Below are 12,338 nucleotides of genomic sequence, written 5' to 3'. Positions count from 1 at the left end.
ATACTGAAAAGTCTTCTAATTCCTAGTAGTTTCACAAATTGAAATTTCGACACAGGTTTTCATCAGTCAGTTCCTTAAAATATTATTTCTTGTTTTTCACTCTTGAAGAAAGACAACAATAATAAAAATAAGACAAATTAAAGAATTTGTTTGGAATCATAATGAACTCAGGAAATGTTTACATTTGTAATAATAAGATCAGTTGTATAACCTATTTCCTATGCTACCCCCTCAGTGAAAACAATAAAGCAACCCAATTTATTGATACATTTGTAAGACAATACATTTTAAATATAATTCACTTGAACCAGTTCCACTTTTCTGTAGTCAAATATGTTTAGTTTTTGCAAGTTTTCCTAAAACAACATTGTTAACCTATTTTAAACTAAAATATTGATTTGTTCAAAAAGATTTATTTTAGCAATAGTAATGCTTTCTTTTCAAACTGTTATTTCAAGTTTAAAAATCATGTATTTATGACCATTAATTTCTCATATGGAAGTTCCTTATGCATAGTAATTATTCTGAAAGTAATTACATTGTTTGATTTGCCAATGCCTTTTAGCACGCTGTGAACTATAAATTTATGTATAATTAATTCATCATGATTATCCTTTTTTATGGTCTTTTCTATTATCGTATTGTGGCAAATACTAGCTTAAATGTAGCAAGGTAATTGATTTTTTTCTATTTTCATAGCTCCAGATGGTCCTCCTGAAAATGTGTATGTAGTAGCAACATCACCTTTTAGCATCAACATCAGCTGGAGTGAACCTGCTGTCATTACTGGACCAACATTCTATTTGATAGATGTCAAATCGGTAAGGCATGTCTTACCTTCTACAAAAGACAGTATAGAGCATGGTTAAGAATATAGGTTTTGGAACCAGACTTTGAATTTTAATCTCAGCTCTGTTAGGCAGCTTACTTAACTTGTTTGCGTTTCAGTGTCCACATCTGTAAAATAAAGATTGATAATACTACCCAGTGTACAGAGATTTTGTGAGGACTAAATTAGAAAATATGCCTAAAGAACTTAAAACATTGCCTGCCGCATAGTAAGTGTTCAATACATGTAAATAAAGGATTGTCACCATGGTTATTATTGTATTTATCGTCAGGGTATAGATGATGTATATAAACGAGGTTAAGTTGATAATAATATATTGGTTTAAAATACAGTGAAAACGAACTCAAAACATAAAAGGAGAATGGACAAGGCATTAGGAGAAATATCTCCCAAATAATATAGCATCAGAGCTTAATTTTGAAAATAATTGAAGCAGAACATGAAAAGGAAATGGTAATAGAAGTTAGAATAATAGAAAAGTTAGCTTCCTTCAGGAAAAAGCAAGTAGTTCTGGAATCCTCGGTCAAAACTTTCAAGAAGAAAAGGCTGAGAGATGAGGCCAGATCAGGAGGCAGACTTATAACATGTTATGGAGTGTGGGTTTCATGGTAAGGGCAGTGGGGTGCCAATTGTGGAATTAAAGCAGTGTCGGGATACAGATTTCTGTTTTACAGGATCAGTATGGGTGCATTGTAGAGAATAGTTTTAGAGAAGTCCTGGGGGTGCAAAATTAAGTAAGGAGACAGGAAACTATAAGAGTAAAACTGGACAAGAAAAGAAGGACAGAGGAAATGGAGTGAGGAAAACAGAATGAAAAGTAATTTAAAACTACAGGATTTGGTGAAAAAAATCTGTGGATGGTGAGTGAAAAGAATAATCAAAGATGACTTTAAGATATATGATTTGGAAAATTGTGAGGAGGAACAGATTTGTAGAGGAAAGGCATGAATTCAGTACTAGATGCCTGGGAATCCTCCAGATGAAGATAGCCCATTAGCAGTATTATTTGTGGATCTGTAGCTCAGGAGAGGAAGTTTGCATTTCCAGATTTGGGAACTGTTGGTGTTTAGATGATAGATGAAATAATATGAGTAGATGAGATTAACTACACAACATGTAAAGACTCTTCTGTAAGAACTAACCTGAGGATAGTATCCTGGGGAATACAAACATTTAAATAAGATGTCCCTGAAGACACCAAATTGGAGTAGCCTTCCAGACAGAAGGAGACCCAAGCATGAGAGTCAAGCCTTTCACCTAAGACAGGGTGCTGCACAATGTGAATAATGCAGAGTTGTTATCTAGGGTTAGAATTGGAACTATCTCCTTGCCAGCCTACTTGAGCTTTACTGGACCTGATAAGCAGTCTCTTACGGTTGCATCTAACACATTAAATTAGGTAATTCATGGTGAATTCTCCTCTCCTTCTTGCTGTTTCTATCCATCTCTTGTTTAACTTCTATGATTTTTTTATGTCTTTATATTATTTCTTAAAGGAAATACTTCTTTCTCAAAAGATGTGTCAGGATTAAAAGAAAATTTCAGGGTTTATTGGTACATTTGTTCTCCCATTCAGTCTTCAGTTTATGTTCCTTTTTTAGAGCATATCTGTGAAGGTTTTTAGTTAATAATTAGCCAAAAATAATCAACATGAATGACAAATGCTCTGGGAATAGCATTAAAAGTAAATTATAAAATGTTAATGCTGTGCTATATCAAGTAAAAGACACTTTATTAAGGAAAATAGCTCTCTCTTGGAATTTGGTTGTGTTTAAAGGAGGGAAAAATAAAACATTAAAAATAGTGATTTACAACCTCATTCTCTTAGCATTCTTACTGAGATTAAAAATGAGCAAGGGAAAGAGAGAAGGATGGAAAGATAACTAATATTGTAATTGCTTATTTCAGTTACATATTAGCTCTTCATATGCATTGTATTATCATATCTTATCTAATAACATTTTGATGTAAATATTATCATCTTCATTTTGCATAAAGGGGAACTGAGGCACAGAGATGATAAATAACTTCTCAAATATTAAGACGTGGCTAAAACCAGTAGACAATGATGTGATGGAAAATAGGTAAAACCATCAAAAAGCAAATAAAAATTGCCAAACTGAAATATATGCTCACCAAAACACCTTTGGATCAAAGATAGCAAAAATTCAAACAGATTCTAACACTTCACAGTTTCCCTAGGATTCTTGGAACTAAGTTGTCATTTGTTCCTTCTTCCCTTCATTCTTTCAACACACTTTTTTTAAAAAAAAAATTAAAAAAAAATTAAAAAATTAAAAAATTTTTTTAATTTTTATATTGGAGCATAGTTGATTAACAATGTTGTGTTAGTTTCAGGTGTACAGCAAAGTGATTCAGTTATACATATATACATGCATCTATTCTTTTTCAAATTCTTATCCCATTTAGGTTATTACAGAATATTGAGCAGAGTTCCCTGTGCTATGCAGTAGGTCCTTGTTGGTTATCTATTTTAAATATAGCAGTGTGTACATGTCAACCCCAAACTCCCAACACACTTTTAAATACATTCAAATGCCAGCATTGTGGTACATGCTGGGTATGTAGAAGTGAACAAGTCTGATGTGGTCATTATCCTTATAGAGTTTATCTGCAGCTCATTTCATGAATATATAACTATCTACCTTCAAAAGTCATTGGCTCACAGGCCAAAGAAGAACGTATGTCACTGAATTTAGGACTTATGCTGCAGCCTGACCTCTGCCAAATACTAACCACAAGGGCATAAAACTCTTGCCTTAAAAGACTCAAATTAAGCAAAAATTGACAATCTTGAATAAAGATATATGGGCTCAGATATCATCCTGGATGATTCTACTGGAAATTAATGCATTTTGTGGCCCTTTGTTTGTCAGTCCCTTTATTTTTTAACTTAGCAAATACTTAGTAGCTTCTTTCACCAAGACAGAGATGGAAAACAAAGTTCTGCTTCCAAGTAGCTCACACTCTAGAGAATGACACCAGAATATAAAGAGCTAATTGTAGAGTATGAGGTATGCAGTCTTTTTTGGAATATAAACTAACAAAATAATTAAAGTTTCTGTTATGGGGGACATAATATATAGAGGAGACTGCACAGAGAAGGTTAAATTTGTTCTGGGATGTAAGAATTAAATGGGGGTGTACCAGGTGGGGAAGAGTGCAGGTGGGGCAAGCAAAGGAGAGGAAAATAGAACCAGAATCTAATTACTGACAATGTATATAAAACAACCATACTTCAAAAAAAATGGCAGACATTTCATCATCATAATCGATGATCAAATATGAGCAAACAAATTTGGAGCTGATTGAAGGGAAATGATGGGTCAAAAAGGTCTGAGGTTTCAGTCCTAGGTAAGTGGATGAATATTAGTTAATGATAGTAGGTTTAGTGAAGAAAGAAAATGAATTTTTCCACATGCTGTATTTGAGGGCCCAGCATTCTTTTTGAGTTTTACTGTATATTTTTTAAGATATAGTAGATCACATGCATGTTATTTCATGTTTTACTACTTGCTATTTGTTATCCATTTTTTTTTAATTAATTAATTAATGTATTTATTTTTGGCTGTGTTGGTTCTTCGTTTCTGTGCGAGGGCTTTCTCTAGTTGCGGCGAGCCGGGGCCCCTCTTCATCGCGGTGCGCGGGCCTCTCATTATCGCGGCCTCTCTTGTTGCGGAGCACAGGCTCCAGACGCGCAGGCTCAGTAATTGTGGCTCACGGGCCCAGTTGCTCCGCGGCATGTGGGATCTTCCCAGACCAGGGCTCGAACCCATGTTCCCTGCATTAGCAGGCAGGATGTAAACCACTGCGCCACCAGGGAAGCCCCTTGTTATCCATTTTTTAATGGAAGGCATTGGAATAATTTAGTTTTACTTTATAAGACCATGCCCCATGACTTTGTGTAGAGAGGTCTGGACTCTTCAAAGACCTGGGAGTAAATCCTGTCTCAGCTACCAAGTTGCTATGGAATCTTGAGGAATTCAGCTCAACTCTACAAAATCAGAGTTGAAATAGCTATAGTAGTCAGGCAAGGAACATCAAGGAACAGTCACAATGAAGCTTCAGTGAGGAATTGGAGACCCCTGCCCCATTAGAGCAGTCACCTGTCACTCATCTCTAGATACTTGTTACCCAGCATGAATATAAGCCTAGTCATAGGGGAAATTTTAAAAGCCCGATTTGTAAGTGATATTTAGATGTTGACAACTAATTAAATACATACACACTTTCTACCAGTGGGTGCATGCACCCGATCAATGGGATTCCTACACTGATTGATTTGTTTTTCTGCCACTTTAGAAGTGGAACACCTCCCTCCACTGCTCTGGTTCGATCTGTTTGACTTTTTGCAGATCCGATATTTTTCAGCCTTTTGCTGTGTTTCTCATAGCAACATCGTTTTTAGTTAAAAAGGCTCTTAGAAAAGAGCATTTGAAGAACATATTAAACAAAAGAACATCTTTCAAAGTTATGAGAGAGGGTCAAGTTGAAAATGAACTTGATAGTGAGGACACTGTATCCAACTTGTTTTTAAGTCTTTCAAGTACTTGAGAGAAGCAGGCATAATAGGATTTCAAACTTGCTGTTGTTCATCTCAGGAAAAGCCCTTCTGTTTAGTGCTAGAAACTTTAGCTATGCTTAATCCCCACAGTGAATAGGCCAGACTCTCCATCAAAGACAGACTATGTTTTAATAAATTATACAACTATATTTAATATACCTAAGCATACTCATTTGTACACATTTAATAATTATGACATCTATGTTAATTGATTCCTTACTTAGTGCCTTGCACAGTGCTAGATCAGTTTTTCAAACTTCAATTAGGACCAGCATTTTTAAAATGAATTGGAATAAAAGTAAAAGGAGCAGAAAATGTCAAAGTGCATTTCAGAAGTTGTATTTCTGAAAAGCAATTTTCAGTTATAAAGAATACACACACACACATCCTGAATTATGTTGCAAAATGTGTTTTATTTTTGTTGGTCATGGTAAAAAAAAAAAAATTGCAAATTTCTGTGCCGGCTACTTCAGATCTGTTTTTTCTAAATCATCAAATTCTTTAAGCAGATATTATCACCCCAGTCTTACATATACAGAAAGTAAGACAGAGAGCATAAATGACTTATCAAATGCTACAGGAGTTATTAAGTGACCAGGTTGGGATTTGAACCCTTGATGTCTGGGTACCAACCTATATTCTTTCTTCTATAAAACATTGGAGTATAAAAATAAACAAATGGGACCTAATGAAACTTAAAGGCTTTTGCACAGCAAAGGAAACCATAAACAAGACGAAAAGACAACCCTCAGAATGGGAGAAAATATTTGCAAATGAAGCAACTGACAAAGGATTAATTTCCAAAATTTACAAGTAGCTCATGCAGCTCAATATCAAAAAAACAAACAACCCGATCCAAAAATGGGCAGAAGACCTAAATAGACATTTCTCCAAAGAAGATAAACAGATTGCCAACAAATACATGAAAGAATGCTCAACATCACTAATCATTAGAGAAATGTAAATCAAAACTACCATGAGGTATCACCTCACACCAGTCAGAATGGCCATCATCAAAAAATCTACGTACAATAAATGCTGGAGAGGGTGTGGAGAAAAGGGAACCCTCTTGCACCGTTGGTGGGAATGTAAATTGATACAGCCACTATGGAGAACAGTATGGAGGTTCCTTAAAAGACTAAAAATAGAACTACCATATGACCCAGCAATCCCACTACTGGGCATATACCCTGAGAAAACCATAATTCAAAAAGAGTTGTGTACCACAATGTTCACTGCAGCTCTATTTACAATAGCCAGGACATGGGAGCAACCTAAGTGTCCGTCGACAGATGAATGCATAAAGAAGATGTGACACATATATACAATGGAATATTACTCAACCATAAAAGGAAACAAAATTGAGTTATTTGCAGTGAGGTGGATGGACCTAGAGTCTGTCATACAGAGTGAAGTCAAAAAGAGAAAAACAAATACCGTATGCGAACACATATATATGGAATCTAAAAAAAAAAAAAAGGTTCTGAAGAACATAGGGGCAGGACAGGAATAAAGACGCAGAAGTAGAGAATGGACTTGAGGACATGGGGAGGGGAAAGGGTAAGCTGGGACAAAGTGAGAGAGTGGCATGGACATATATACACTACCAAATGTAAAACAGCTAGCTAGTCGGAAGCCGCATAGCACAGGGAGATCAGCTCAGTGCTTTGTGACCACCTAGAGGGATGGGATAGGGAGGGTGGGAGGGAGACGAAAGAGGGAGGAGATATGGGGATATATGTATATGCATAGCTGATTCACTTTGTTATAAAGCAGAAACTAACACACCATTGTAAAGCAATTATACTCCAATAAAGATGTTAAAAAAAAATTGGAGTATAAATTTCATTGACTGTGGAGATGATTTCTGCTTGTTCTGATTAATTGTGATTGATTTTTTTCTTTTACTTTCAATTGTTGAAATAATTGTAATTAGTAAACTGTTAAAGTAGCACTTTGGATTTCCCAGGTCCGTCTGACTGTAAATAAAAGAATTTTTAAAGCTTGGCTAGAAAAATATACCACTCATAGCTTTCTATTATTATGTTTTAGTGATTTGTATCTCAAGTGCTGCTTCCTTTAATTGTTAGCTGTTTTTTCCTGTAGGTAGATAGTGATGAATTTAATATTTCCTTAATCAAGTCAAATGGAGAAAATAAAACCATAGAAATTAAAGATTTGAAAATATTCACAAGATATTCCGTGGTGATCACTGCATTCACTGGCAATATTAGTGCTGCACATGTGGAAGGAAAGTCAAGTGCTGAAGTGATTGTTACTACTTTCGAATCAGGTAAGGTTTATTTTTCATGCTAAAAATTGACTGAGTTAGGTGTCTTTCTTACAGTTTCTCACACCTTACCCTACAAAGCATATGTGTTAAAAGAAATTTTTTAAGCATATAAGTTTAAAATTCAGTGACTCACTGTGACTGACAAAAGTAAAGCTTTGTATTTACATTTTTGAGGCAAAGTGGAATTATGTAGAATAATCAATACTTGTAAATACAAAAATAAATTAGTTCATAATAAGGTAACCAATTGTACTTTTTTGCATTTATTTAAACACTATTTCAGAAGTTGAGTTACCTTGCCTAAGAGATGATTTTGTCCAACTGTCTATAGCCAATAAAGCTTCACCTAAAATTCCATTTTAATTATTTCTCTCCCATGGTTTAAATGCACATTAAAGTAATAATACTCTATTATTAAATAATCTAGAATTCAAAATTAGAACCCAGGTTATGTTTTACCATATCTGTTTTCTTCACTTAGTTAAGTGACATGTTTTATTACATAATCTATTTGATAAATGTCAGAATCTATACAGATTTCCTCCAGTTCCTATGAACAGGGTCTGAATGAATAATAAGATTGTAACCAATAAGAATTTAATGTGGAAAGTCAACTTCCCAGAACTCGCTTGCCCCATCCTCCTTCAGACTCCTGATGTTCTTTGCCACCAGATATATCTTTGGAAAGAGCACATGAAGGGATGTGTTGCTATAGTTTATTTGTTGCTATCTGTAAGGTAAGTATAGGAGGTAAAATATTTTTTAGTTAGTCTTTTCATTATGAGTATTACATACTCTGTTGTCTATAAACTTACGGTTCTAAATTGAAAAGTACATCCTATCCTCAGCACCCTAAAATTCTGCTTGTTTCCATTTTGTGGCCATGTATATTCCAGGTACTTATTTTCTTATTATACTTTTTGCACTTCTCCCCCATCCTACCTATCTGTGAGGAAAGTTGCTGCTAAACTTATTCACATTCACACCACAAAGCATTGATTGCAAATCCTAATGTGCTTACTCTTCCAAGGATATCATAGTTTAATAAATTTCTACTAAACCTCTCAGAGTAGAATTTTAGATGTCAAACGAAAGATATTTGGAGGATAGAAGGTTCTTTCTAGCATTCAGATAATTCTTTCATGTATTCAACTTTAAAGCTGATCCTAATTTTAGAGAAACAATTCTTATAAAAAGAAAAAATATATATGTTTCTTATGTATCATAAAAATGTGTAACAGCAAATGTTGTGAAAATGTGTGTTGAACCAATTTAACCTTTATTTCAGCTATGCATTTTTTCATCCTGTGATATTTGGCACAATGACATGTTTATTTGCTTTTCTCTCTCTTTTTTTTTTCTCACTGTTATTTATTTACTTATTTTTTGCTTGCCATAGGGCACTATCTCTAGGGATGTTTGCAACAATATCTGAATATCTGAATCATTGACAGCCAAATATTAACAGCCTTTTCATGGAAATTCTTTACTTAGAATTTTAGAATTTAGAATGGAATATCCATTTCAATGTGATCAAAATAAGATATGTTCATTCAATGAGTCATTTATTTAAAGAACACTGATTATATAGTACAACAAAAACTAGTCCTTCATAAAATTATTCATAAATAATTTTATCCTCATGTGTATCATTTTAAAATAATAATTTATTGATATTTAGCTAGTTATATGTTAGGATAACTTTTACTTATCAAAAATAAACTGGAATATCTAGAACATAAAGAAATCTTAAAATTCAACACTTAAAAAGAATCCAATTAAAAAATTGACAACGTGAACAGACATTTTACCAGAGAGGAAATACGACTGGCAAATAAACTCATGATAACATAGGTTTTCAACACCATTAGCTATTGGGGAAATGCAAATTGAAACCACAGTGATATATCACTATACATCTACTAGAACAGATGAAATAATAATTTTTAATAAAATAGTGATAATACCAAATGTTGGAAAAGATGCAGAAATACTAGATCTCTCATACATTGCTAGTGGGAATGTAAAAGGGTATAGCTACAATGGAAAAATAGTTTGGTGATCTTTTATATACTACCAAATGTAAAATAGATAGCTAGTGGGAAGCAGCTGCATAGCACAGGGAGATCAAGATCAGCTCAGTGCTCTATGACCATTTAGAGGGGAGGGATAGGGAGGGTGGGAGGGAGACATAAGAGGGAGGATATATGGGGATATATGTATACGTATAGCTGATTCACTTTGTTATAAAGCAGAAACTAACACATCATTGTAAAGCAATTATACTCCAATAAAGATGTTAAAAAAATTTTTTTTTTAAAAATGCACTTACCACATGATCCACCAATTACACTCTTGGGCAATTATCATAGAGAATTGAAAACTTAATGTCCATGCAAATATCTGTATATGAATGTTAATAGAAGACTTATTAGTAATGACAACAACAAAATAACTGGAAACACCCAAATGTTTTTATAAATTAAACTCGTACATCCATAAAATGGAACACTACTCAGCAATAAAAATAGAATGAACTATTGATATATACAACAACCCTGATGGACCTCAAGGTCACTGTGCTATTGTCTTTTGCAAATGACAAAACTATGGAGATGGAGATTGATTAGTGTTGTGAGGAGGCATGGAGTGCAAGTCTAAGGGGAGAGCAAGAGGACATTTCTTTATGGTGATGGAATAGTTTTGTATCTCGTTTCTGGTGATGGTTACAGGAATCTACACATGGCATTAAATTGCATAGAACTACATGCAGATACAGGAAAGCATGAAAAATGGTGAAAACTGAATAACGTCTATAGTCAACATTATTGTACCAGTGTCTGTTTCCAGGTTTGATATTAAACAACAGTTATATAAGATATCACCACTGGAGAAAGCTGGGGGAAGGTTACAGGGGACAGTAGGCATGATTTTTGCAACTTCCTGTGAGTCTACATTATTTTTAAGTTCAGAGCATCATAGAAATGCATTCTGTATAAAAATACATATATTATAAAAGGCTAAATAAATAAGCAAATAAATTGGATCACTGTTATGGTTTCTGTGATTTATAGATGTCAATGATTCTATAATGCATCAGTCATTTTGCTTGTTTTCAAAATTAAATGGCTTAAATGATCTGTGTAATACTCTTTATAAACAGAAAGTTGAAGCAAATCAGTTTTATATGGACATCAAAATGAACACAAATATTTTTTAAATTGTAATTGCTAAATATTTCATTTCAGTCCCTAAGGACCCACCGAACAACATGACATTTCAGAAGATACCAGATGAAGTTACAAAATTTCAGTTAACATTTCTTCCCCCTTCTCAACCTAATGGAAATATCCAAGTGTATCAAGCTTTGGTTTACCGAGAAGATGATCCCACTGCTGTCCAGATTCGCAACCTCAGTATTATCCAGAAAACGGACACATCTGTCATTGCAATGTTAGAAGGACTAAAAGGCGGACGTACATACAACATCAGTGTAAGAATACATAGCTTTTAATTATTCACCTATCTTACAAAGTTGATTTACAAACTCAGCATTCAAAAATACTGCAGCTTATGTACATAACACATTTTTCTTATCTTTTCGTGGGATCGCTTAAGACATGCCAACTGAAAATAAATTTGGAGAAACAAAATTGCTGATTTCCTATTTTAATACAGCAAGTCCTGTGAAAATACGTAAACAACAAAAAAGCTTGCACAATTATAGTGGAAATCCAGAAATAAAGCAGGAAGAAAATCCACGTTAAAAGTTAAAGAGCAGTGACCCCTGCTCGCCGAAACTAGAGAAAGCCTGCGAGCAGCAATGAAGACCCAACGCATCCAAAATAAATAAATAAATAAATAAATAAAATCGATAAATAAAAGTTAAAGAGCAGATATATATAATGAGATGATTCTGCCTAAAGAAAAACTGTTTCTGTGTGATTATAGGTGGAAAATGGAAAAACAAATTTCAAAGGCAAAAGTCAGAAATAACTATGTGATTGAAATTCACATGTATTTCACACAACTATTACTAAAAGCTAATATTTTACATCTTAATTCTAAATTATCCATTTGGTAAAATAAATATGTATGTGAGTTCATATACATACACACAGATACATACACAATTTGTTTCATCCTTTCACTATTTTTGCATGTCTTGGAATTTTCAAACAGTCATATAGTTCAGAAAATCATCTTTTTTTTTTTTTTTTTTTAATTTACGGCTGTGTTGGGTCTTCGTTTCTGTGCGAGGGCTTTCTCTAGTTGTGGCAAGCGGGGTCCACTCTTCATCGCGGTGCGCGGGCCTCTCACTATCGCGGCCTCTCTTGTTGCGGAGCACAGGCTCCAGACGCGCAGGCTCAGTAGTTGTGGCCCACGGGCTTAGTTGCTTCGCGGCATGTGGGATCTTCCCGGACCAGGGCTCGAACCCATGTCCCCTGCATTGGCAGGCAGATTCTCAACCACTGCGCCACCAGGGAAGCCCAGAAAACCATGTTTTAAGCAACATAGAATTCACTCTATACATTCAAGTAGCTCCATAACTAATCTTCCTGTCACCTCTTTATATCAGAAAACTGTCATTAATAATCTGTGTTGTTTCC

At 34.4% G+C, this 12,338-nt stretch overlaps 1 protein-coding gene across 4 annotated transcripts in view; it reads left to right on the top strand.

Annotated features, from left to right (window-relative positions):
* Positions 1 to 12,338, top strand: part of PTPRQ (protein tyrosine phosphatase receptor type Q) — a 285,457-nt gene that overhangs the window by 206,436 nt on the left and 66,683 nt on the right. For all 4 annotated transcript variants that reach the window (XM_082418813.1, XM_082418812.1, XM_082418810.1 and 1 more), the window contains 3 exons: positions 700 to 821; positions 7,542 to 7,728; positions 10,977 to 11,221. In XM_082418813.1, coding sequence (XP_082274939.1) covers positions 700 to 821; positions 7,542 to 7,728; positions 10,977 to 11,221 — 554 coding nt within the window. The remainder of the gene's footprint in view (positions 1 to 699; positions 822 to 7,541; positions 7,729 to 10,976; positions 11,222 to 12,338) is intronic.

Source organism: Balaenoptera physalus (assembly GCF_965194825.1).
Source record: "Balaenoptera physalus genome assembly, chromosome: 13".
In the NCBI taxonomy this organism is placed as follows: Eukaryota; Metazoa; Chordata; class Mammalia; order Artiodactyla; family Balaenopteridae; genus Balaenoptera; species Balaenoptera physalus.
This window is presented reverse-complemented; position numbering and strand designations above follow the sequence as displayed.